Raw genomic sequence first — 27,466 nt, 5'->3', positions numbered from 1 at the left:
TTATTATTTCATTGTACATCGTCCTTTTCTTTATAAATCATTCTCATCTGTCATGTTTCCACCAATGTGTGCATCACTTGAATATATTTGCTTTCTGAAGCACCAATGACATTTCAACTCAAATATTTTGTTATCTCTTCACAGTGAATGAAATCATCGGCAGAGACATGTCTCAGTCCCCCAGCACTCATGGTCCTCCATCAGCACACAACCAGTCATAGCCCAGCCCATGCTCAGGCCCTGACGCAGCCTTTTGAGTCATGAACCACCGAACCCAACCCCGGACCCCGGTCCTGGTCCTGATCCTGATCCTGATCCTGATCCTGATCCTGATCCTGGTCCTGGTGCTGGTCCTTTTTGTGATAGGACAAGAGGGCAGGGAGAGGCCAGGAAGGCCGTGGGCGAAGACAGAATATGGTTGCAGATTCTGTTAAAGCCTCATGGACCTGCTCCACCACAGATTGACAAGAAGACACTCTCATTTGTCTCCTCTGATTTCATTTGAAACTATTTCTATTATTGAGAGATATAGATACAACCCACACAGATTAAAGAGAAAGGTGTGCAGGAGAAGTTACAGCCAGGTTGAAATGGTTGGAGAATAAGATGTGACCCGCCCCTCTTCATCAGGTGTGTGCCTGCCCTGTCAAAGCACCGCTGTCTTCCTGACCAATCGGCTCTCCACGACTGTGGAGCACTGGCTTTTTAAATAACTCTCTCTGTAGTGGAGGCAATGCAACAGTGTCTGTTGTCGTCCCTCTCTCACCAGCATAGACCTTCATGAACGAAGATGTCTTGAGAGATATAAGAATGAGAAAACAGCATGAGTGCACAGTGCTCTCACAGCAAGCCAGAGCTGGGATCCCAAACTGTTGTGAAGGTTGTTTCAGTCCTCTGCAGTGAAAGAGGCAACACCTTTTGAATAAACTTCAGGACACTAAAACTCTACAAAACATGCTGGGTTTCTCTGAGCGAGCGTCAGCAAAAGTGTGGTGTGGCAAAACGAATTGGAACACTTTGAAGTTGGAGATGAAAAATGAATTATTAGTTGTAAATTTGTATTACCACATTCAGATCAAACAACAATGAGGGATCAGAATTTCAATTATCAGTAAAAACAAAAACAACAACATTTGAATTTGAATATCTGGTTGAACTTTCCAATCCCAGTTTTTTCTCTCCTGGCTCCTTCATGACAACATTGTCCACTCCTGGATCCTTTCCCTTGTTAGATGATAAAATCATTCAGGTCTGGAGTGCAGGGACCCGGCAGGGAGGTCGTGCTCCTCAGACGCTGGTCTGGGATCTGCAACCTGCAACATTCCACAACTTTTAGTAACCTTGCAGCTGTGTAGATATCTGTACATGAATCAACTTCTCTCTCTCTCTCTCTTTTCCTTCTTCTGTCTATTCTGTTTCATCACTTACGTCCTCCCTCTCCGGTATTTTTTTTCTCTTCAAGTTGAACAAATGCCTTATTTAACACTTAGCAGCTTTGAATGGTAGCTAAAGCTTTTTGTTGTTGTTGTTTTGCACAGCTGGCTTGGTGTGTGATGATAATATTGTTCCAGAAAGATGATTTTATGAATCCTGATGAGGGTTGGATGGGTTTCGGTTTTGAGTTAGCCTTCTAATTTGTATTCAAAGATATTTGAAGATGCCCGTTATTTCCACGTTACAAAGAAGTGTTTTTATTAACCCACAGACGTCATGCAATAACTCCCCATATCTCCCAGGGGCCCTTGTGTGCCTTTGAATTCCTAACAGCCACCGTACCTGTGAAGGTATGACATTTAATGGGAAAATGATCTGACTAAAGTTTTGAAAGAATGTTATACATAAAGATGTTTATATATTGCATATATGTATTGTTCCCCCCTCTTTAATGAACAAGGTAAAACAAAAAATATCCCAAAGTCGAGAGAAGAACATCTGGATGCACTTTCCCTGTTTGCAACAATCAATGTTTTCTTTCCACAATCAAACACTTCTCCTTAATGGTGTCTATTCCCAATGATGTATTCAGATATGCAATAACACCGTCTCTTCAGGCAGGTTTCGTGGATGTGAACAGACAGATTTCCATTGGCTTTTTAATTTGTTTGCCTTAAGCTTGACAATGACGCTCCTCCATATGAGAGCTGAGGAGTGTCGCTTATGACAGTTTGAAGTCAGTTTCCAGGTGAAAATGATTCTGCTATGCATTACAATTTCTGCCTAATGCCTTTAAAAATGAGGAGGAGAAAAAAAAAGACAAAAAATAAACCTTGATGCCTCTAGAAGTAGTGTAGATGTTGTAGATGCTTGATTAATTATGTTAGCATCCAGGAGTTGTCCACCAGCCAATCTGCCTTGTTAAGGACGCAGTGCAGTGTGTGTATGTATGAGAGTGTGTGTGTGTGTGTCTGTGTGTGTGTGTGTGTGTGTGTGCGTGAGTGAGTGAGTGTATGGTTGACGTTTGTACCAAATATGCTGTACAGAAGACAGGAATTGAGTCCTATTTTCAACAACAGATGCAAACACACGTATTGAGGCTATGCAAACTATAAGAGCAGCAAATGTGAGATGACATTGAAAATGAAAAAGAAGATTACAAACTATTTGTAATGTTGCTTATGAAGAGCAGAAAAAAAACATTCAGATGAGAGTATCATGTCACTATGTAAAACTATTAGAATGCCTTAACTCTTGTTCGAAAACCAGTTTGTCAGTGTGTCTGCTCTGGGTGGATTTATTTTTTGTTCCATGACTAAAGACATAAGTCGGTAACTATTGTTATTATTTTCGTTTGTATTTTTTGGGGGTGGGGTCGGGAGGGACACATAGTGGACATCTTCTTTTTTTTGTGCATATAAAGCTGGTTCTGCAGCTTGGAAGACTTGAGTCAACAAAAAAACTAAAACAAAACCAGCATTGACAGTAAACTCTGGCGGCCGTCTTCGTCTGTCACAACCAAAGACTGAACAATATGTTCCTATTTTACATTATGGTAAAGCAAACAGAGACTGTACAACTCTATTTTTGATACTTTGAAATGGATGTCATTCCGAAAAGGTTGGGGACATATATGAGTGTTGAAAATATACGTGTGTATATATGTATATATGTGTATATATATACATATATATATATATATATACATACATACATACATACGTATATATACCTACATATATATATTTGTTTTGTAAAATAAAAGGGAAATACAGGTTTAGCTGATGTTTACCGAGCCTTGTATGGTCATTTCTTGTATATTTTGTATGTTAACATTTTTGTAATTTTTAAGACTGCAGTGCTTTTTGAAATTATTCAAAGGGAATACCTTGCATCATACTGTAGGCTCTAAAGTAGTGTATATCAATAAAACAGAAAACTCAGCTATTGCTTCATGTCACTTTTTTCCAAATCTTTGATGCGAAGGCAGCGTTTTCTTTGCTGCGAACATGAAGTCGTGTGTCACTGCGGTGTGTAGAGGACACCGGCTCGGTGCAAAGTTGTGTCACTAAAAGGTGATTTGGATCATCTTCAGCAAAGACGGCTTCTATGAAATGGCTAATATGCACGTATGTTTAGAATATGAAAACATCTGATTTGGCGGCCTCTAGTGGTACTATCAAAGGACAAATAGCTGCGGTAAGCGATGGAACTTTGTTCAAAGTCTGTGATGTGTTGTCTCATATCAAACTGTAAATGTATCTCTTTTGCCTTTGAAACCTGCCTTTGCATTTTTTTGCAATCAGATTACTGTAATCCCTTTTAATGTAACCCAGACTCGAACCAGCCAAAAGTACACCACAGGACGGGACCTGCCAAAAGGAATGACTGAGCTTTGAATGCTGGTTATACCTAAAGGTCACTGAGAAGTGCTGGTGGGCACGACCGCTTTAGTCACTGACTTGTTAGAAGAGTTGCAAACACTACTAACAGTACTGCAGCTGACACCGAAGCTAAATTGCCTTCTCAATTGTACAACCTTTTTAGCAGTTACACCTGCTGAAACAAAGAGTTAACATGCGATGTTGGTGCCACAGGCGTGCATAAGCATGCCTATGTTGATGCCATGGAGATAAATGTTCTTGTTGTGGCGGAATATCATTACGTGTCCAGGGTTTTAGCCGAAATGTCTCCCAGTTTATCTCTCAGCTAATCAGACTGGTTCAGCTGGAAAGAATCATTTCACTTGAGGATGGAGACATTGAGAATTACTCTTAGGATTTGGGGGATTTAAATGAGTGAAAGGAGGTGATGAGACAAGAAGCTTTGCATTCACTCCAGTCTACTAGCCGATAGCGAGCAGAGATGGGAGTGTCAGGAGTAACAAAACATTGCATTCTGGGAACCAGGCCAAAGACCAGGCCAGTAAGAACCTGTGAAGTTAATCAAAACTCCAGGTTGTATAGTGTTATTGGTGCCCAATTGTATGTCAATATCAAAGCTGCTCATAGATGAAATATAGCAACACAAAAGAGTGTGAGACTGCATAGATCTGATCAGAAAAAATATATATAATAATAATAATAATGCACAGTAAATTATAATCTATGGATTTTTAGAGGATGAATAAGGATCGCTTGAAAACGCGTAAGAAACAATCAATTAGATGCTACTTTCTGTGATGTACAGGCTGATTCTACTATTCTTTATGTGTCATCTCTGTCTCTCTATGTGTCTGTGGGTTTGTTTCTCTTTTTGGTGAATATTGGCCTGATGTGGTGCAGGTGTACAGTTTGGCATCTACATAACATTAGTGAAAACTTAAAGAAATAGATGGTTTCCAACTCCTCTATACCAATGAGTACTTTAGACTGTTGCAGAACATTGCATTGAATAAGCCAGAGTTGATATAGAATCAGTGTACAAAATGCTAGTTTAATGTTTAATGCAGCTTAGTTGCAATAAAACACTGCTGCCGGCTCCCACAACATGTAGGCATAGTTTTTAATAAACCCCTGATATTCCCCAGCTATTAAGTTATGTTATATATATATATATATATATATATATATATATATATATATATATATATATATATATATATATATATATATATATTGGGATACAACGTGTGTGTGTGTGTGTGTGTGTGTGTGTGTTTATGTAGCCTACTATTTTTTATCAAAAAATTGTAACCTTCACATTGTAACACAAACAAAAAGCTGGGTCAAAAAGGATGGGACAGAGGACAAATATTAACAAGCTACACAAATGTGACGTCTCCGACTATTTACACAAGCTCAACACATCTGCAATAAGAAGTACAAAACTAGGCTAATCAAACCTTCTAAAACACAAACACTCTCAAAACACTTTTTTTAAAAGTCGCTGTATGTTAGCAGGTGTTTTTGCTTTCATGAGCTCTGTTCATTTACTTTCCCCTATCAGTGTGAGTCATAGGTAGGCTGCGTGCCTCATGGAGGTACTGCATTACCGCCCAGTTTTGCTCGACTACTTCCTGATTCAAAAGCTCTGACCAATGAGATTATAGCACTCGCCACAGCCTCCCACCCTCACCTTTCCGGACCAGCCAATAGAAGAGGCCCGTTGAGCTCCCTCGCGCAGAGGACGAACCACACAGGTAACTCAGAGGGAAAAAAATAGAAAGGAGAGGAAGAAAAAAAAAACCTCCAGGGCTTGTTATGGAGTTCGTGTGAAAGAAACACGGATTACCAGCCTTCTTTACCAGTTAAACCAGTATCTCTGGATAGAACACACTCAAGTACTTCAACAGGTAGAGTCTCTGACCGCAAACTCTTTCGTGGCTCCTCTGAAAATAATCTCCCACCTTTTTCCTCTCTCCGTTTACCTCAATTGAGTTTCCAGCCCTTTTGTTCGCTCTTCTTATCACTTGGAAAAAGGTGAACCCTCGTGTTATTTTTATTTTAATCTGTGCTTTAATTGTAGTTTTTACCCTTGTGGTCCCTGATGGCTTCGCACAGTGATACTCTGGTGGTGTTCTTTGGGGCAACAGCTGGTGCAAATGGGGGTAAACTGGGTTCGGATGAGAGGGAAATAATTCTCTTGGTGTGGCAAATTGTGGATCTACATGAGAAAAAGGTACGGACTTTTCTGACCCGCTCGTTCGTTGTTACGGTTTCTTGTGTATCCAGAGTGTGTGTGTGTGTGTGTGTGTGTGTGTGTGTGTGTGTGTGTGTGTGTGTGCGCGTGCGTGTGTGTGTGGCCGAGTGTCGACCTGTAGTGGACCAGTTAGTTTGACATCCAAACCAACATGGTGTGCTCCCTGAAACCCTCCGCAGCCCGCTTTTCTCTCACGCTAGCTTACCGCTGCTTCAATTCTCCGTGCAGCCGCCTCGTTAGCTCACCTTTTCACAGGTGTGCGGCCAAAAAAATGTAACTAGCAGGCGAGGACTTTTTTTTTATTTTCAGGAAAAAAAACACAGCGTTTTGGTTTGGCATGTCAGCTTATTGATATAAACACCGCTTTATTGACAATTAAGTGCATTTTTACTTATTATTTTTTTTTTGCAACTACATTGTCAATTGTAGTTTTTTCGTAAGAGTTAATTTCCTGAATGTGGGTGTATGAGTCTCTACTATTGCCTTGAATTCAAACGCGTTTCACGCTGCATTCTGCGCCACGAACCGCTGAATCACAGGTCGGGAAGCTTCACAGATGTCTCGTCAAGCCGGACACGTTGGAGCTGACGGATCAGTGTAAAGAGGACACCGGGCTGACTGCGGAAGACCTCGTCGAGGCTGAGCCCCTGGACAAAGTGCTGCAACAGGTGAGTCTCCACGGGAAACTCGAAGTGAGGTGCAATTCCCCATTAGGGATATTTAAGAAGGTGGTGTACTCCATCAATACCTCTTCAATCCATTGGCACACATAAACGCACACAGGACCTGTAGACCTGCATTATTGTTCTGGAGAGATGAGTGATTGGCCAGCAATAGTCTGGCGCCTTGCTTAAGGGCCCCTCGGCAGGTGCCAGGTGTTGTACTGGGCAACAATTCAGTTTATTGCAATGGAATCATATCGAGATATCATGACACAGTTTGTTGACTAAATTGATGGTAACAAGCAAAAACTAGCACATTATTTTCATAACATCTGAGTATTTTAATTTGTCAATAGTATACAAAACCATGTGGTTATTTCATATACCCTATTTATTTTAATTATTTATTGAATTACTAGGAACATATGCGATATCATGATATATTTTATACATCTCGTTATCGAGATGTGAAATTACCGACATTGGTTAGAGGATTTCGGCCATATCGTCCAGCACTACTCAGGATGTCAACTGCCATCTCTCCAGCTACCAGTCCTCAGTTCATTCCTGGCATTGAACTAGCCACCCCCGAGTCCCCAAAGACTGAGCTACTAACGGCCCTAAAATCCTTCCCTGTGTATGATAGACCTTGCAAGGCCGTACATCATGTATAAAATCTCTGTATAAACTCTTTATTTATACATCATGAAAATCACAGCAACAGCTTATAAAATCTCTCATCCCTTAGTAACATGGCGAGAAATTCAGAGGTTAATTAAACGACTTTCCTCCTGACGGTTAATGCCCAGAGCAAGATGAGACGTGTCAAGCCTGACTTTGTTTTGAGCTGTAAGTTAATGTGAGGTGTGTCAAAATGTTCAGGTGCCCTTTAGAAAAATGGTTCTCCACCTGGTTGAGATATGTCATTGGTTTGGCTCTGACAGTCAAACTCTGCTGACAGTTTGTAGAAGCTAAGGGGGGGGGGGGGGGGGGGATGGGCAGAGCCCGGGGCATCTGCCGATAAGGAGGAGTCACAGGTCTAGTCTTGTTTCGGCCTGATGCATGCTGCAGACATCTGGAAGGCGGAATGTTTACCTGGGACCGCACCTCCGTTTTAGGCTGCAGGACAGACAGGAGGGCAGGCTTTTCAGATCTTAAGCTTCATCCTTCTTTTTTGCTATATTTGCGTTCTGGTTCCTCCCTGTTAGGAGGTGTGTTTCAACGGAAGAGTTGCCAAACATGTTTTTCAACCACCAGCTCAAGAGTGTTTGTTTCCACTGGTTGCACCTTTCCCATCTCTCTAATGTCATTACCATGCTGGACCAGAGTGTTTGGGTTGATGGTAGCGCTCCTGTGGTCTAAAACCTTGCATACACAATGCGTTTGTTTTCTTAAAAAAAAATTCTGAGGCTATTTTGCCATGATGCTGCTGGGGTTATGACACTCAATGCATAGCCTAACACAGTTTACATTTCATTGGAGTTTGATCCGAATGCTGAAGCCATTTATTCCTCATACGGACCTGTTAACACTTCAGCTCCACTGTAGGTTAGTTTGTGTGCTGAAGCTTCAAATATTAACCCAAGCAATCAGTTTGTTGTGGTCATACCCTTTGAGTCATCAGTTACTTTCTCTCGCTGTTGGTCGTTCTAAGATACATTTAGTCTTTATTGATACAGAAGTAAATGAAATGGCCATTTAAAAAATTTTCTTTAAAAATGTCCAGAAGGGTGTGTTTTTTAGATTGGGTAGCCTATTGTAACTTATTTTCCAATAATAAAACAAGCAGTTGTCTCTTTTTGGTGGTGCTTGTCATAATGACCTGTGTCGTCAAGGACATCTGTTGGTTTTATTTGGTGAACGATTTATTTATTTATTTACGTATTACCATTTAAAAAAACTGGGGAAATAATTGTGATTGTATTGTGTTTTAATGCATTGGTCAATTGTCCTACTGACATATTTTGGCCAATGCTTTTTCCTTCCACAAACTGATCCACAATATAATTTGACATGTGTGTCCACTAAATATTTATGAATTGCTGAGCAAGAGCAACATTTGCCAATTTCCATGTTGAGCCATGTTCAGTCCCATTCCCTCCCAGCTCAAGTTTACAATGCCGTAAAGATCATACACTATAATATAATGTCTGCAGTGATGAATACCAGAAGCTCCAAAGCTTTTATTGTAATTAATTTAATAAACATAATTTTTTTGTTCCTAGATCCTTAGTTCCAGTACATGAAACCAGATAAAGAACAACCCAGCAATATTCCATTTTGTAAAAAATAAATAACTTTTTAAAGCCATTTTAATGTCAGGGTTTACTGTTGGGATCCACAACCTCTGCAGTTCTGCTTCCACTGAGTAGAAACAATATCTAATCTGTCTGAAACTATTATGATACATGTGACTACACCCAATAATAAATAAATAAAATCTATAATACTAAATCGCATGTATCGGAGCGCTGTCTCAACATATCAATGTGTTAGATGATGATTATAGGTGACATGCTAGTACTTGTTTTTATGACTAGCTGTGAAACATTATGGGGTGTGTCATGCCTGCAGTTCAGTTCCTGGTCGTGAGCTGATGGATGGTTTAACTGTTGTCAGGCTGCTGCTGACTGTACAGACTTGGCGTCAGTCATGAACACTGACAGCATGTCGCAGCCTGTTGGGAGCTGCATGTGATGTTGTTGTTGTTGTTGTTGTGGGCCCGGCTACTGTTGTAGACCACAGTCAGAAATACGGACTACTGGCTTCAGCATTACGTTAAGATACTGCTTTGGTGCTTGCCAAAGGGAAATTTATTGTGACATGGAAAACATGATGAATCGCATCTAAAAGAGATTCACATAAGCTGGATTTCACAACTATGGCAAAAAGTTGGTTAAAGATGACACACAGACTATTGACTCTGATTAGAATGAACCCTGAGCTACGGTGATGTAGTTATTGTTGAGTGGGTCCAAAGAATCACAAGACCAAACCGTAAGTTAATGCCATGTATACAAAGAAAGGAAGCTCATAGAAGATGTTTGGTGCCTTTTGCTTCTAGAGATCAACCGATAGTGGATTTTTAAAGGCTGATATTGTTGACTGTTTGGAGCAGGAAAAAGCCAAATTAATCAGCAGTTCCTCCCATTTTCTAACCTTATTCCCAGATCTCAAACTTTCTAAATAATTCATATTGAAAACGTAATACAAAAAGTCTTTAAACGTTGTTTAGATTATTATTATTATTATTATTAGGAGTTGATCGCATGCCCACAGATATTTGCAGCAAATGGCATTATTATTATGTGTATGGACCCTCTTAGTTAAACGGTGCCAGTTCCGCCGATAGTGATATCTTTATAAAAAAGTCCAATTGGAGACAATTGATCGGCCAAACCGATTAATCAGTTGACCTCTAGTTGCTAGAATGAACGTTTACATTCACACAAGAAAAGAAAGTTATTGAGTTATACTTTATACTAAGTTGTACTTTTTGTCATTTATCTGTCATCTGTGTAGATCTTTGCACAATTGGAAAGGATTCTGAGCAACATACAACACTTTAGTGTTGTGATATGTGCCAATGTGCTGCAGGCAGTGTGTGTGTGTTGACTTTAGGTGCCTTAAACGGCTTCCACAGGGACTGCCCCGACACTCCCTGCTGCTCTTATCGGAATTTGCTTCAGCCTTCTCCACCCCACCCCACCTCACCTCTGCATGCAAACAGTCTGGCTGCACTGGAGAGCAAACTCTGATAGGGCCATGTTCAAAGGCCACTTCCTCCCCCTCATTTGTGGAAAAGCTTTTCAGAGGCTATAGTGAGACCAAAAGTTGGTTTAAGAGAGGATGTATGGGTCCTAAAATATTGAAATGGGAAACGGGTGATTTTTTTAATTGAACTCGATTAAATTAATTTTTCTTCTTTTATAGTAAGATGGCATTATCATAGAGAAGGTTGTGATATGTTAAAATTTAGCAACAGGTTCCAAAGAATCAATAACGGAAAATCGTGGAACACTTTGCTCATTAACCTTTTCATGTAAAGACCTTTATTTACCACTACTACACAGTAGATTATGTTTATGAGCTGGGCTCAATGGCCTGTTCTCTTTACCTATATTTTATTACTATGAGATTTGTCTTCTGTTCAGCTTGTTTGCTCAATTTACAGTGTGGTTTTGACACAGTGGCGAAAAGGAGTGGGTGTGCCGCTACGTCATCTAAAACATTTGCTTTATCTCGGTAATCCGGCTTTAGTAATTAGCCAAGGTGGAGCTGTATGCACGGCTATGAGCAAACATTAGTCCTGTTATCTCTGTAAACATGAAATTGTGCAGTGTGGCGGTGCTTACAATGTGCTGCTTAATCTATGCAACAGTGGAGTATCATAATTTAGAATTTTACTGTTCGAACAATGAACGTTTCATGTGTTAAGTTGGATGAAAGAAGATACCATATTTGTTTTATTGCTATTGTGAGCATTCAGAACCATGCAACTCACTAAGAAGAGGAAGAAAAGCAAATGTATGCACATTCAATGAAAGAGGGAATTAAAACTTAAGGACTTTAATTTCCTCAATTGTGTCCTTTCGCCCCTCTTGTTTGCCACTTGCTTTGACTCTTAAAACTACGTCAGTGTCTATCGTTGCAAAGGCTTTAATACAAGTTGTGCTGCTGAGGTGGTTGTTGATACTGTGGTCAATACTCTGGGAAGTGTGGTTACATCAGCAGTATAAAATGCTAATTGGACTTGATTTGGATCAAAACATGAAGGGGCGGCTAGATTTGATGTTGCCAAAAGTTAAATCTGTTTTGTATTATGAGTTTGATAATTAAAGCAGCTGGAATAGGTGTGAGCCATAATATTGTGGTGTAACCTTTTTCTAAAATGTACCCGTTTCTTTCACATACAGTTTATCATAACCGCCCTTAATACAGAAGATAATTATCTCTGGGATTCAAGTGACTGCTAACATAGCAATCTGTCATTCAAATATACACTGTTGTATACCCATGGCGGTCATGTCCAGTAATAACTCCTGTTTCAGATCCGGGTCACTACGGCAGCATTTCCTTATATAACAGCTCTTAGTCTTATAACCTGTTGTCCCCAATCTGAAATGTGTGTTATTGTAGGATGTGTAATTCCTGCTACAAGGACTTTTATACTTTAAGTTTTAAACAACATAGTATATCCATGTAATGCTGTTTGGCAGCTAACATTTTAGAGCTTCCCACCGCAACACGTTGACCCTCTGCATTTCATGTGGCACACTCACTTGTAACCATGTAAACCACCATTATATAACTTTTTGGTGTTTTATCTGCATATGTTGCTGCTTTCTTTCTGAACTGAGCAATGGCAGCGTTTTTGGAAATTGAGTTTACAGCTTGCTTTAGTTTTCCTGTTTTCACATGACGTGACCCGTAAAACGGCAGACACATTTACGGTGTTCAAAAATAACTTTTATATACAGTAGGAAGACAACATAGGGAGTTCTGCACTGGGTCAAGAAACTTGAGGGTTCTTCAGGGTAACTTTTATGGATCTTTTTTAAATTTTTATTAGTGAAGTGACCAGTGATCTTTTTTTTTTTGGGGTAGCTGTAAAGAAACCTGAAAGAATCAGCGATGTGAGAAAAAAAATAGCTTGCCATTTTCAGGGGGCCCATAAACACCCACCCCAAAACAACCGTAATCTAACCCAGTAGCACTTGTTCCCTTGTCAGCAGTTGGTTAGCGTGCCAAATAGCCCTGCATTTGTCTCTGACTGTTAGGTAGCATGCCTCAGCACGCACCTCTAATACTTTCTCACTGTCTGGGGATCAGTCACACATAGCCAGTGGCCATGTGAAACAAGTCGGTCATTAGGTTTTAGCCGGCCTCACACGCAGATGGTCTAATTTTTCTCTGAGACGAGTGACTTTGAGGATTCAGGAAAGAACAAAGGAGAAACTAAAATAACTTTCTGGAGGCAAAAATTGTCAGTCTTGCATGAGAACATTGAGCAGCAAATTAATACGAGCAAGATTGAAGTCGATACGCCATCGGAAATTATGGAAAGCAATCTCTCGGGATGTGATCCTACATTCCCCTTTTATGTCCACACGTCCTCTCCAAATAACCTATAACAGCATAGTTGTTGTTTTTACTTGGCTGCACCTGAGGATTAGTCATTTAAAATCATAAGAAAATGATGTCAAACATTCTCAAAAATGTACTCATCACTGGGCGTTGATATTGAGGTCATGGCCTCTGACAGTTGAATGCTGCCAGTGACAGGCCTCGGGGCTCATTGAACATGTAAGTTATAAATACACATGTACATATGTGGGAGTTGCTGGTATTTAGGAACCATCAGAGTTTGTCAAATGGAGGCAGGCAGGTTAAACTTGTATGGGTTGTTTTTCCTCTTGTCTGGCTGTGCTCAGAGAAAACTGTGATCCTGATGATTAGTGGGGTGATCATTCCTCCTTTGTCTGCTCCCTTCCTCGCTAGGCAAACACTTAAACCTGTTGGACGGGCCTCGTTCTTAATGTGAAAGAAACGCACAACCAAATGTCAAACAACACCACCGTCACTCATTCTTACTTTCATCTAGTATGTGGTGTTTGCACAACAGATAGTTGAACCATATTTGATCCATCTATCATTTATGCGAGAAAATTAATCGGTAAAATAATCCAAAAGAGAGAATTTTAGATATGTTATGTTCAGATTTAATAATGGATTTCCCGCCTTTCTGTGATGGGTAAAATGTCTACAGTATTCTTCTGGAAATCCACTTTTAATTTCCTTTTCACCTTTCTCTCTGTTTCATTGTGCAGTTCCAGCAGTCGGTGTCATCAGAAGTGAAATGCCTCGGCAGAAACTCCTTCACACTTTGTGTCGACAGTCCCCATGTCATCCGACAGGCCCTCCACCCCGAAGCTTCCAAAAAGGTAACGGCTCAAACTGCTGTTTCTGCTTTGTTAAACAGAAAACAAAGTCACGTAAATAGGTGTTTTTCCACCACGCATTTCTTATTATATTTTTTTACACTAGCATGTCATGCTCTGCCTGAAAATACCAGTAATCCCTTTAAATAAATCAGCTATGGCTTCCTCCACTTATGGCTCGAATTATATTATAGTGTCCCATATGGAAACCTTTAACATAACTAGTACTTTAAAAAAAAAAAATGTATGTCCTTTATTTAAATGCTTTAAGGGTAGGATTTGTTTCCGTCATGAATATGGGCATTGACTCACATTTAAGAAGTAATGCATTTCTTTTGGATGATCTTTTCCTCCTTTTTGGGTTCCTGGTTATAAGATAGTGTCGGCATGTGCATACTTTTTTCTTCTGAATTCTATCTATTCCATCTCTTTGTCTCCTGGTCTAATGTGTCATACTGAATATTGTCCTTTTGTCTCTTTCTTTTTTAGAATCTTGTCCTTCCTGAATGTTTCTTTTCATTTGTGGACGTGAAGAAGGAGTTTCACAAATGCTGCCCCAATGCCAGCCCTGTGCAGAAGCTCACATTCACCTCCATGTTGGAATGTATCCTTAACTATTAGTCACATTTCATTGATACTCTATGCTGTAAATACTCTTTTTTTAAATTGTATATGTCAGAGGAAATGCAATGATAGTGTTAATGTTTAGTAAGCAGAATTGTATTTACAGAGTTTATAGGTGTTTCTTTGCTGATTTAGATTTACTGATATGAGGAAGATTTACTGATGTAAGGAAGTTGGCACAAAATCCTTGCAGCATGACTCATCAGCAAAGTCAAAATAACAGGCCGCTTTAACAGGTCAGTGTCCTTAACTATGTGTATAGATGTTGGTCTTCCTGCTGTGTCAGAGCAGTCAATGGGGGAGATGGAAGTGAGCAGCATGGTGCAGCTGACACTCCAAATCCTGGCTGAGCCCTACAGTAAGCAAACCGCCACACTTTCTACCTGAAATTATCTGAGCTGATCTTCAATTCTGAATTGCCTTTCCGGAGGAAGCGAAGAAAGGCATATGACCACCAAAGAAGTAGCATGCACTGTTTGCCCCGGTGACTTTGGTTTATAAAATTAGCACTGTAACTGCAAAACTGAAGTCTTTGTATTGTACCACTACCGTTCTTGCCTTTTTTGTTATTGTATGGAAACTGGAATGAACAGTAAAGAATATCTCAAGTGTATTATTGCTAGTTAACCAACCAGAAATGCCTAAATGTCAGAACTTTAGATGATTTACTGAAGTATGGATGGTTGTAAAAAGACTCCAGAGATGTTGCAGTGCATATAAATCTAACTTTAATCAGACATCTTCTGTCTTGGTTGTTGCAGTTGCCTCTGGGTCTACCCTGTTAATAACAGCCATGTATGTCTTTGGGTGTGACAAGTAACAGGAATGCACATGACACAAAACACACGCTGCTCGACAGGGTGAACGTGTTCACTGCAGTAAAGAGCATGTTGTTTTGGACACTCAATCATACACTTATTTTATTTTTTTTCTCAGACCACAAGTTCTCCTGTGTTGAAACTGTGAAGTACAAGTTTGATTCCGGCACATGGTATGTATGAATTTTTCAATAGATGCACATGTATCTCACTCCGGCTTTGTTCCCACCACACCTGTCTGTTACAGTCTGTTAACCCTCCTCTAACCCTCCTCTAGCCACACTCGTCTCTCAGACCTCAGGCCCTTAGCATTGATTACAGCAACAAGGAAACCGCAAGCGTGTCTTTAAAGCTGTCCAACTTTGCCATCAAGTGCTTACCTGGCTATCTGGTAGCAGAACACCAAATCCTGCTGCTCTTAGGCAGTCAAAAGCCTGTCACCTTGACAACCTCCTGACATTTAATCATAGGAGTGTGTTTCTGTGTTAAGCACTTACTGTGAATGGCCTCTGTGTCTGCAGTCGGTGGAAAATCTGTTAAAATGGAACAGAATCGATATTGCTTTTTCTAAAAGCTATAGTCGTCTGTGGGGATCTTTTTAATAATTACTTCCTATTATTCTTCCTGTCTAAATATGGTCAGTATGTCGTTAATGTTTTCTTTTTGTCCTCCTTCAGCAGCAAGACGGAGCCAGTGGACAGTGAGACAGTGATCCGAGCGCGAGGGCTCCCATGGCAGTCCTCAGACCAAGACATTGCTCGCTTCTTTAAAGGCCTCAGTATTGCCAAGTATGTTGAACTTGGCCCCATTATACTTATAATGTGTATTCAAACTTATATTGCAGCAAAACTTTTCTATGTGATTTTTGGAGCTTTCAACCTGTTTGGTCAGGGTGCAGATTTGACAAATTGTTTGTAGATCAAGTTCTCTTTTAAATATCAAATGGAACCCTCCAAGATTATATGTAAATCTTAATGTCATTGGTTTAAATGCTCTTATCATTTTCGGCTAGAATAGTCATCACAAAACCTCAATGGGATGTATTAGAAAATGATTGACACTCTGCTTTAACCTTTTATTAGCTAAAATATGATACTAAATCAAATATTAAATAAAATGTATCATAAGACAAGTATTTGAATTCAATATAAAATTAAATGAATCATATACCTAAACAATAAAGGCTTTAGGGGGCTCTAGTCTGAAGTTGTATCATTAACTGTGTTCCTAATCATGAGTGTATCTGTGCACCTGTGTGTCAGGGGTGGCGTGGCCCTTTGTCTTAACGCTCAAGGCCGGAGGAACGGTGAGGCCCTAGTTCGTTTCATCAGCTCTGAACACAGGGACCTGGCCCTGGAGCGTCACAAGCACCACATGGGCAGCCGCTACATTGAGGTGAGATTCAGCATTAACCTCGTGTTCATTATGTTAATTGTTTTGTGTGTTTTGAACTTGTGCCTAACTGAACACTAGACTCGTCTTTAAGTCCTAAGGTAGTTGATGTGAGTCTGTAAAATGTCTTCTAAACTAAATGACGATTACATAATGCTCTTCATGGCTAAACCCAGTTTTCCTCTTGCCTTTATAGGTCTACAAGGCCACAGGAGAGGAATTCCTCAAGATAGCTGGAGGTCAGATTTCAGATGTTTTTTTTGTATGTCTTCTCTCTCTTCTCGCCGTGTTTGTATGAGGACTCGTGGTGAAAGGCTTCTGTTGGTGTGAGGTACACTTTTATTTCATGGCTTTCCCGCATCTTTGAGAAAAAACTAAAACACATTTGTAAAAGAGCCCCCCCACACACACACACACCCTCCCTCCCTACCTACCTGTGTCATTGACTCATCCCAGCGACTCTCCAGCAGCTTATGTTGGACTAATGAAAGACTCTTTGTGAGGAGCTCCCCCCACTGCCCCTCATCTCTTCCTCACCTCCCCATCCCCTGCCCAACTTTACGGAGGCCTCTGGGAGAGAAATTTCACTCTCGGCTAACAGCAGCTTACCTGTTCAGTTCAGCCTCGAGCTGCACTCCCCCTGAGGGAGAGGCGGCTGCTGGTCGGTGAAAGGACCTGCTCAGTGTTGATACAAAAGGGGTGTGAAGAGACAAAAGCAGGGCCTGGGGTCTGTGGAGCACAGAGCAGCAGCCACTAGTAACACAGGACAGAGATAGCAGACAAAGAAACAGTCACACAGAGCAGATAACTTACAGTGGGCCCCAGTCTGACTGTGGACTTTATTCAGATGCGTTAAGATCAGTATAGATTGACAGCACATTGGACTTTAAGCAGACAAGTCGGCTGCATTTATCAAAAGAAAATGAAGCAGTTCACCGTAAACTTGTACATGAAAGTATAATCCAAAACATTTAGTCTATCGACATCATTACTGTTTTGGATAATTACATTAGTGTTGTAGCTGTTAAATTTGACCTTTTACAATATAATACAATAAATACAAACAATAAATAGGTGCTGGAGTCTCCTGGCTAGTTGTAGAAGGAAAAACCAAATAGAATCTCTTTAAAAAATGTGTGTGTGTGTGTGTATATATATATATATATATATATATATATATATATATATATATATATATATATTCTGGCTATTCAGTTTAACAGTTATTCATCTGAGCAGTAATAAACAAACCATGAGCCCCTGAACTTTATATCCAGAAACATGTATTAACTTGATTACTGGATAACAAGTCAATAATTATATGTTGATCATTAAAATGCTCTTAATGTCTGAACATGTAGTTTGATTTGTTGCATCTACTGTTTATTTTACAATTGTTAAGAAGCGGTTTTTGAAAGCCATTTAGGTGAAGCAACGCTTGACTAACCATGGCACTTTAGGTAAACATAATGTCTGTTTACATGTCTGTGACCTGAGATCAGTTTAAGGGATGAGGATAGTTGCAAAATGCAGGGTTGACTGTGAGATGGAACAAAACAGTTTTGTTTTTTTTAGTCCCTGTTTGCTTGTTCATACATGTGAACGTATCCTCTTACTTTTTGCAAGTTTCACAACATTGGAGAACAGATGCAGGTGATTGTGTGATGGGGGTCAGTGCATACAGCTGTGTGAAAAACATCTGACTTGGTTCAGCTGGCTGGGCGAAGCCAATGTGACTCTTTGGTAGCAAATCAGCCATTTAATTTGCTGGATTAACCAAACAAAGGCCAAACAATATACTGTGGGATGCCAAAGGGCTGGTTCGTCAATGAATCTCTTTGGTTCAAACTGAGATCGCTCAACAACTATTGGATGGACTGACCATTGAAATTTATGTTAGTGTTTTGCTGAAAGCTCCACTGTACTTATTTACAGCCTCACAAGCTGCCAACAGGATTAAATTATTCTTTAGATTCTTTCTTGTTTCAATAAAAATGTTCTTAACGCAGTATAAAATAAGATTCATCCTGATGGATGATTTTAGCCATATCGCCCACTGTGAGTGATGTGGTGTTGTTTTGAAAGCGTCAATGAACTGTGATCACTGGGATGGTCCTAAGATGGCCAGGTGTTTAATCATTGCTATCCTCTTGACCCTAGGTACGTCTAATGAGGTGGCCCAGTTCTTGTCCAAAGAGAACCAGGTGATTATCCGGATGCGGGGGTTGCCGTTCACTGCCACACCCCAGGAAGTGCTGTCCTTCCTTGGATCTGAGAGCCCAGTTACAGATGGTGGTGAGGGTCTGCTCTTTGTCAAGTACCCTGACGGACGGCCCACTGGCGACGCTTTTGTCCTCTTTTCTTGTGAAGAGTACGCACAGAACGCCCTGAAGAGGCACAAGCAGATCCTGGGGAAGCGTTATATCGAGCTGTTTCGGAGTACTGCAGCTGAAGTGCAACAGGTAAATGATGTTGTTTGTGTGGGAGAAGTCTTTGAGCTGTACATTTGTCATGATGTAAAAAAAACAAAAAACATGTCAAATTCTTAAGACTTCTGCTGGGAAAATGTGCTTAAATAAATAATTTAAGAACTACCTTTTGGTGGCGTTTATGTAAGGAGGTGGTCCCGTAAAGGAAACGTTTAGTTTCCAGCTCCCCTGTGCAAGATGCTTTATACATGTAGGTTTGTTGTGTAATTTCTGTTAAGACATTAACATTAAGACTGAAAATATGAAGATGGGATCTTGTGACTTTGGCTTTCTATTTCAGTCAAACATGTTTTCTTTGGCACAGTACTTTTTTTGGAATGTCTTGGAAAAAACAAGTTGTCATCAATGAAGTAAAAAAAGTTCCCTTTTTTATTTGTGATACCAGTCAACCTGGACTGACCACAACAGAGAGGTTGCTAAGTCAGATTGTTGAATTTGCACAACTGAAAATAACAAGTGTTTCTTATCATATTTTTTTATTTGTGTACATTTTGGTTTTAAAATGTTGTGTCTAATTTGCACATGCAGAACATTTCAGTGAGTGCAGTCAAGCTTTCTATTGACACAGCAGTAATCAACATCCTCTTTGTTTTCCAGGTCCTTAACCGCTATATGTCCGCACCTCTGATCTCCACACTGCCCCCATCACCCATGATGCCCGTCTCCGTCCTCACCACGCCCCCTTACCTTCCAGCGGCAAGCAGCACCCGCGACTGTGTCCGCCTCCGTGGGCTGCCCTACACTGCCGGCATTGAAGATATCCTGGAGTTCATGGGAGAGCACACCGTTGACATCAAACCCCATGGAGTCCACATGGTCCTCAACCAACAGGTCAGACTGGTGGACACTCTCAGGCTGTAAAGCACCATGTCTTAAAACCATTAAAAAATGTCATCCCCCTTCACGTCTCTTTATCAGAAATCACGAGACGGACCATACTGTCGTATAAGTATAATAGAAAAAAACAAGAAATTTGGAAAGTAGCCTACTTTACTGTTTTAGAATTATTGCTTTCCCAACAGATTTCTTTTTTTTTCTTCAGACAAAATAACACTGACACTGTTTAGACTTTCTAACTACCACATGACTGCAGCATTATAGTCTGAAGCAATTGGGTTGTATTGCAAAGGGTATTGAAGATCATACAGATTATATAGAATTGACTTGATAGCTTAGCCCTAAACTACACAAATGTTCAGCCAAATGCATTATTGTTTGGCACTAAAAAAATAATTTGAATTGTTGGTATATTTTTGCTGTATTCTTGTTCTCATTGTCTTTCACTTATTCTGTCCGTCGTCTCTGCAGGGTCGGCCTTCTGGTGATGCTTTCATCCAAATGAAGTCCCCTGACAAGTCGTTTATGGTGGCCCAGAAGTGCCATAAAAAGACCATGAAGGACCGTTACGTCGAGGTTTTCCAGTGCTCCACAGAGGAGATGAGCATTGTGCTGATGGGAGGAACCCTAAACCGCAGCGGCCTCTCTCCTCCACCCTGCAAGCTTCCATGTAAGTGAACGCTAAACGGTTTATCAAGCCAACAATTAACTCTGCTCTCATTTTGTCGCTGTATTTGTGATTTGGATTTTAGGTTTTTTATCATGTATTGGGAGACTTAATTTAGAAATGCTGCCTGAGCTAGCAGCAGACATATTTCATACTTGAATCATGCCACTGACCTCCAGTCAATTTGGGTTTAATCTTCTCCTCTTTCATATCCTTGAAGTCTGTAGTTGCACTACACAGTTACGTCTCTGCCGCCCTTTGAATCAATGATACCAGTTGAGGCTGGACTGAATGTAACTGTACTTTGCTCTGTTTATGGCTCATATCTGTCTTTGGCGCTTGAGATTAGATTAGGATTGTCAGTCATTTTATTTGTGTGTGTGTTTCTTTTTATTGGTAATTGTTAAACAAATCTTTACCCTTTTTTAGATTAATAGTTTCCTGAGAAAGGAGCCTTTAACTTACTAGAATTAGAGTGATGGTGATTTATTTTTGCATATAGTTTCAACCTGACTAACCTGGAAACACTTGAGCCCCCACAAGGTCAGCAGTGATGCGTGTCACTGTGTTGGCACCGAGGTAGACCACAGCTGCCCACAGCCTCATGCTCATAGTGTCTGTTTGTATGTAAACACATACATATTGGCATTTTAGTGTGTTTACATTGTAGGTATGACATCCTGAAGGACACAGTTGACGCAAGTTTGGGACTGTATTGGTAGTATAACACAAGGCCCATGGGTTGTTTGTAGCCTGTTGAAATCCCCCATGCTGCATGTTGTAACTAATCATTTATTAATTGTCCTTGTCCTACACTTTAAGACTATCAGGACTCTGCATGCACTGAGCACAATATGAAAATGACCCCACTCTGAATGTCTTTGTCTGTTTCTGCAGGTCTATCTCCCCCCACAGCCTATGCTGCCTTCCCCACCCCGCCTTCCATTCTTTCTGAGGCCCTCTACCAGCCCCCCCTACTGGCTGCTCCCAGACCACATCAGACCATCACACACAGCCCAGCTCACACTCTGGCCTACTACCCGCCTCAGCCGCACATGTACATGAATATGAACATGAACTACACAGCTTACTACCCCAGGTTAGTACACCATCAGCTACAGCTAACTACTAGCTCATTTGTACCTTCTGCTCTTTTCTAAAATCTCCCCTCCTTCTCCTGAAATACGCTCTCTCCAGCCCCCCAGTTTCTCCTTCTACAGTTGGCTACTTTGCAGCCCCACCGGGATCAGTGGCAGCAGCAGTCGCAGCCCAACCCCATCCTGCAGCAGCCGCCGCCTCTTCTGTGCTGCCGCAACACGGTGCACTGGTCAGGATGCAGGGCCTGCCCTACAACACCGGAGTCAAGGACATTCTCAGCTTCTTCCAGGGATACCAGGTCAGCACATGTTGCACTGAAATAAAAGCTCTAAAGGTTCTGTTTGTAGGGATGTAATAGAGTGGTATTTGTATTCAACTGTGAGTGATATTACTGGGGTATTGCAGTAAGTTGTGCCAACCAGCAGCCAAAGATGGTCATTTTAAATGCTGACCAAAATAACAATAGGCAGTGTGTTTAGCTTCATCTTGTTGATTGTGAACTCTTCCCTCAGCTTGCAACCCCAGTTTTTAATGTCTAGAGCTGTTGGACTATGAGCTGTCAACCCTGCAGCTAGAAAGATTCACCCGTTACTATTGGTGCATTTTATTGCAACGCTCAATTAAGAGACATGTGTGCACTTGTGCTCTCCTCCCTTCTCTGTGCTGCCCATATTTTTCGCTGGCAGTCAAAATTACGTGGCGTCATCTGAAGCAGGTATGAACCCTGAAGGGTGAGGCTTCAGCTGGTTTGGCATATCGGGGTGGGAAGAGGGGCGGGGTTGAGCTGTTGTGGCAAAGAGCTTAGGGCTGCTATTGGTCTTTACGGCTTATGTCATGTTGTAGTGTTTAAACCCCTATACTTTGGTTGTGTGTCTGAGAGCCTTACAGTAGGCCAGCATCAAATTCACACAATAAGAACTTCTTTTGTCTTGCACTGCGTGTGTGTGTGTTAGTATGTTAGGCTTGCCACCTAATTTGGCGTTATGGTGTACAGGCATACATCGATTACATTACTTGTCGTTTTTCTTTTTACAGAAATAAAACCCAGTTAGTTCATATCAGTTTTTAAAAAACAACTCTACTTTGTAAAATACTTTATAAAATACTAATCAATTCTTAGTCAGACGAACTCTACATACAGTTTATAAGCATCTGCTCTGTACAGCAGCACAGAGTAGCGGGAGTCAGATATCACTGATCACGTGAAAGCAAAGGTGCCTATTTGGAAATTCGTATTTAAAACAAATGTTATTAGGAAACCTGATGATGGCAATCTGCACACTTTTGTTATGAAGCAATGTGGAGGACGGAATGAAATCGAGGGGTTGCAGCTGGAAGGCGGCACCAGGTGGACACCTGTGGCCCCGCAGCAAAAGCTTAACTGGAGAGGCCAGACGCACAGCCATCGAACATTAAATATCAAAGTAAGCGCTCTTCCGATATTGAGCTTCATCAACAAATATCTTTCCCTATAAAATGTCCAGTGTAATCGGTAACACTGGAGTGTATTAATCGTTTAAAAAAATGTCCTCCCCTTTGTGTTTATTTTTATTTATTTGTTACTATCGTAACTGTATCCTTAACAGATTAAGTGTTTTTCTGGCTGCAGTAGTGTCTCTCACACTGGCCCTGGGTGAGAAAACAGTTCCCACACCAGTACTGGTGTCATTTACCAGACAACCCCATGCTTAATTACACCGATTGGGTCAAATGTAACCTGTCCAGCCAGGATTATGTCTGTTTCTGGTTGGTTGATTTTTTTAAGAGTGTATGTACCTCTGCATCTTGTGTGTACCTAAAACTGTTTACTGTTCATTTGTGAGACAATGTGGAGGCCTCCCACCCTGACTGTCCGTTCATTATGATGCTATCTGTAGTACGCCCCTGACGAGTACAGCGGCATGGTTCAGATGAGCGAACAGGCCAGGAGTCTGATTCAGCCCAAAGAATGGCTCTGTCTTTAGGGACTCGCACCAAGGTAAGAGGAGCCTCCAGACCAGAGAACCAGTGTGGAAAGAGCGGGCATTTCCTGCACTTCAATAACATCTATACGTTTAGGCTCATACACAACATGCAACAATGACTAGCATTATACTACCCAATAAGCACTAAGTTGGTGATTTGCTGAAAAAGGTTATGGTCGGTTGAAAATGAAGTGTCATTTTTATTTTTTCAATGCACTATGCAAAAAAATATGAATGACTTCCCATTTATATGACGGTATATCTTTTAACCCACAAATCATCAAACCAGTGTTTATCATGAGTTTGGTCACACTAGTAGTGAATAAAGATGAAATCAGATCAGAAGTTATGTTTTTATTTGTTTTTTGTTGCAATCTACACATTTTGGAGAAACACTGCAGCTTCCTAATTAAGGCTAGCATGAAATCTCACGTGGAAGTTCTTGCCATGAGAATGCGTCACTACACGTGAGCCTTTTTATACAAATTATACACTTTCTACACATTCTACATTCTACACAAACGGGAATGCCCAATCTAGCCAACAAGGTTCTGAGCTCCGGACCCGGCATGTCGCCCTCCTGCTTCCAACGAATCTGCCTCTTGAATGAAATCTCTCCTGTAGGTCTGTTAGGAGTGCTGAGTCTGGACACTTAGTGGATAATAATAATAATTAGTGGATACACATTACACAGAATGTATGAAATATTTTTAATTGTTTGCTTATTTGTTAAACCTTTTGATGGAGTGACTGCAGGCCACAACTGTTATCCCTCAGTCATACATTTTACCACCAAGATTCATTATTGTAAATACTAATTGGTTCTGTCTAGTGCCTCCCACATATTCATAAATGTGGATTATCAGTTCAGTTTTATAACTTGGACTTGCAGCCTCGCCTCCTGCAGATCATTTTGCAGAAGATGATATTCTATGCAGGAAGTTTATGATTTAAAAGTGTTGCGCAAAGTTGTCATTAGAGATAAAAACATATTATATTAGGAAAAGATAATAGAAAATCTATATCTTATGTTCAAATAATTGTGTAAAAGGTTGTACGGCTATATTGGGAAGATGTCTGTGATATTTTGTCCTTCCTGTGTCTGGTGGACATTGTTCTGCAGCAGAGGCACATAATCTGATTGCAGTGTTTTCATTCAAAGGGAACATTATCGTATGTGATTTCACTCACGAACAAAACCTGAGCCCCAGATGAGGAATTAAACCGGTATATTACTCTGGTTTCATGTGTTTGATAGAGAGCCTGCAAACGCTCTGCAGTGACGTGGAAACTTTGTATTCTTCCTTTGGGAGAATTGAGACTTTCACAAACAATTGGGCTTCTTAATAGTGATCATGTGGTATTTTACCAATTTTTGTTTGTATTAATTGTCTCAGCATTGTCAGTTAAAGTGTTTAGTTAAAAGCTAGATATATTTCACCAAATTACAGAATAATTAATTTAGGATCACTGATGACATCCATATTGTCAGTCTGTCTTGATTCAGCACTCGTCCGACACTGAACCGCCCCATGAAAGTGGTTTTGAACCTCAACTCTTTTCCAGTGAACGTCCTGACTGCATTGTCCCGCTAACATCGTCTCCCTTTCTCTTGCATCCTCTAACTTTTTGACTAAAGGGACTTAGAAGTTGTTAATGTGATCAGTGAGTTGTTTTATATCTGCATGTCCAAAGGAAACTGATTTTTTTTTCTGCATCAAACTTTGATGCAAGATGTGGTTGCATGCAAACTAACGGATGATTACTGTTTGTGTGTGTGTGTGTGTGTGTGTGTGTGTGTGTGTGTGTTTGTGTCCTCACAACCTGCCTTGTGGGTTTCAGGTTCTCTGGGAACAGCATGTACTCTGCTTTTTCTCTTTAAGCTCTACTCATTCATCTTTTTTTTTTTCTCCTTTTACCAAATTGGACCGGTTTGCTAAGATGATCTTTTCAAAGGGCATTGTTCATCCTCTGCTTTGTGGGCTCCCCCTGGTGTTTAAACGGTGCAGCTGCATCAGAACAATGACGCTTATTGTCTCACGTGTTTGAGTCATCTTATTTCTTTTTCTGCAGCTCCAGCCAGACGGCGTCCTCATCTTGTACAACTTCAGCGGCCAGTGCAGCGGCGAGGCCTTGATCACCTTTCATAGTGAGGAAATTGCCAGGCGGGCCGTAGCCGAGCGCTCCAACCACTCCTTCTACGGCCAGCAAGTCCACTTGGTCCTATGTAACTGACCACTAGCCCTTCATCTCTCTTCTCCTCCCGTGATTTAAGCTCACATTGAAGTGCCTCCAACTGCTTTTCCAGTTGATCCCAGAGCCACTTTTAAACTGCTCACCCTTTTCCATAACCTGCCATTATTAACACAAAACGGACACTGCTGGCCGTGACATTCCTGAAGCTACTGTTTGAGTTTGGACATCCACTGGTGAAGCAGCTGAAGTCAGTAAAGCTTATTGTTGGGTTAATGACTTTGTGGATGTCATGCACAGCATTTCTGTGTATGTGTGCCTACTGTAATAGCTGGTTAGATTGTGTAGAGCCTGGACAAACATGCATGTATATTTAAGTGCTTTATCTATGTGTCCACTGATGCGACTGTACAGATGTTCATCCTGAAATGCTTGAGGCTGTACAAACCCCTTCTGCACACATTCTTTTCTGTATATTTCAAAATGTTCACTCTTAACCACTACAACATTTTGACTTTTCAGAGTTTATGATCCTTTGTGTTAGCTCTATGCAAACACAGATGAGTTAATGCGCAATGTTTGAGTTGATGGCCTCAAAGTGTAGTTGTGCCATTCTGAGAGAAGGAGAGAGAGAAAGAGGCCATAAAGACTGACTGGACTTCTCAACTGTCATGGATTCATTTGAACTAACTTTAAGCTGCAGCGACTGTTGATTTAAAACTACAGCAACACCACAGATGTGCCAGTCTACCATCTAATTTGTGACTTCTTTTTTTTCTGTAAAAAGCATTTATGCGCGACACGGTATGTCCTCCCCATTTAGATATTTTCCAAGCACTACAGATTTATTTGTTCCAAAGAGTAAAGTGACGGAGCGTCTTTAACAGAGTAGCATGACAAATTGATTCTAATTTTATTAATCACATTTCCGTACAATGTTTTTGGAGATGTTATGAAATATAAGGACACAGTCATATCTTGAAGCCTTTTCTAATGATCGACCGCAGCTACTAGATCTTTTCTGTTTTGGTTTCCAGACTATAATCGGTCTATAGCTGATTTAATTCCTGCTTATGACCAGAATACTGTGTAGAAGCCGCATGAGTTTTTTTCTGTGACAGGCCTGCTGACAGCTGTCTTTGTTTGTTGCCCCCTTTGCTGTGCCTACATTACCCAGAGTGCAATACTGGCCCAAACAAGGCTTGGTTAACCTCTGGTGGCAGAGGAGATGTGTTTCTTTTGTTGCAAGTTTGACACTTGTATGAATTTAGATCTGTGTATAAGACCAAACAATAAAGACTGTTGACTATGTTTCATGTTGTCTCATTTAAAGAGATTAATTCATAAGGCACCAATACAATCACTAAATATCGCCCACACATAAAAATATATATTTTCTTTTCATAAAGGAATAAATCGAGGGCCTGGAACCAAAGGGACACAAGAGTCATTTAGGGAGAATATGAGTATTAAACATCAAATAAAAGCTGTCAGTGAGATACTTTGAGTGACAAAGTGCCCAACTGAACTGTTACCCTATAGCTCGTAATTTAAAGAAACCCAAAAAGACGTAAAAGTGGGGGTTGGTTGGCTCTAAAAGGACGTAAGCGCACTTGTGCCCTTTTTGGCTGAATAAAAGCCATTTTGATCAAACATTTATGAGCATAATATTTGATCTTTTTGTTTTGTCAGATTGAGCAACACTA

General features: G+C 40.6%; 2 protein-coding genes across 6 annotated transcripts in view; both read left to right on the top strand.

Moving 5' to 3' along the window:
• nfatc3a (nuclear factor of activated T cells 3a) overlaps positions 1-3,377 on the top strand; it is a 53,738-nt gene extending 50,361 nt beyond the window's left edge. For both annotated transcript variants that reach the window (XM_034557974.1, XM_034557963.1), the window contains one exon: positions 145-3,377. In XM_034557974.1, the coding sequence (XP_034413865.1) occupies positions 145-221 (77 nt within the window). In that variant the 3' untranslated portion in view covers positions 222-3,377. The remainder of the gene's footprint in view (positions 1-144) is intronic.
• A 2,271-nt stretch (positions 3,378-5,648) lies between these two features.
• esrp2 (epithelial splicing regulatory protein 2) lies at positions 5,649-27,071 on the top strand. Of its 4 annotated transcripts, XM_034529244.1 has the most exons (18): positions 5,649-5,728; positions 5,902-6,054; positions 6,615-6,743; positions 13,568-13,681; positions 14,168-14,282; positions 14,565-14,660; positions 15,239-15,293; positions 15,798-15,908; positions 16,383-16,515; positions 16,709-16,751; positions 18,673-18,974; positions 19,599-19,832; positions 20,310-20,508; positions 21,403-21,604; positions 21,703-21,901; positions 22,899-23,027; positions 23,481-23,581; positions 25,641-27,071. In XM_034529244.1, the coding sequence occupies exons 2-17, from the start codon at positions 5,923-5,925 to the stop codon at positions 23,565-23,567; spliced, it is 2,280 nt and encodes a 759-aa protein (XP_034385135.1). In that variant the 5' UTR covers positions 5,649-5,728; positions 5,902-5,922; the 3' UTR covers positions 23,568-23,581; positions 25,641-27,071. The 4 variants fall into 4 exon arrangements, with proteins under 4 accessions (XP_034385135.1, XP_034385133.1, XP_034385136.1 ...); XM_034529241.1 differs by having other exon boundaries at positions 5,652-6,054; positions 15,801-15,908; XM_034529242.1 differs by lacking the exon at positions 22,899-23,027 and having other exon boundaries at positions 5,651-6,054.
• Positions 27,072-27,466: the final 395 nt, after the last annotated feature.

Source organism: Cyclopterus lumpus, chromosome 3 (genome assembly GCF_009769545.1).
Source record: "Cyclopterus lumpus isolate fCycLum1 chromosome 3, fCycLum1.pri, whole genome shotgun sequence".
Lineage (NCBI taxonomy): Eukaryota > Metazoa > Chordata > Actinopteri > Perciformes > Cyclopteridae > Cyclopterus > Cyclopterus lumpus.
Note: the sequence above shows the minus strand (reverse complement) of the source record. Positions and strands in the feature narration are given on the sequence as shown.

Coding starts and splice junctions, on each gene's coding strand:
- esrp2 (XM_034529244.1), top strand. CDS start 5,923: ATGGCTTCGCACAGTGATACTCTGGTGGTGTTCTTTGGGGCAACAGCT. Junction 20,509..21,402: donor TCCACCCTGCAAGCTTCCAT/GTAAGTGAACGC, acceptor CTGTTTCTGCAG/GTCTATCTCCCCCCACAGCC. Junction 21,605..21,702: donor TACACAGCTTACTACCCCAG/GTTAGTACACCA, acceptor CGCTCTCTCCAG/CCCCCCAGTTTCTCCTTCTA.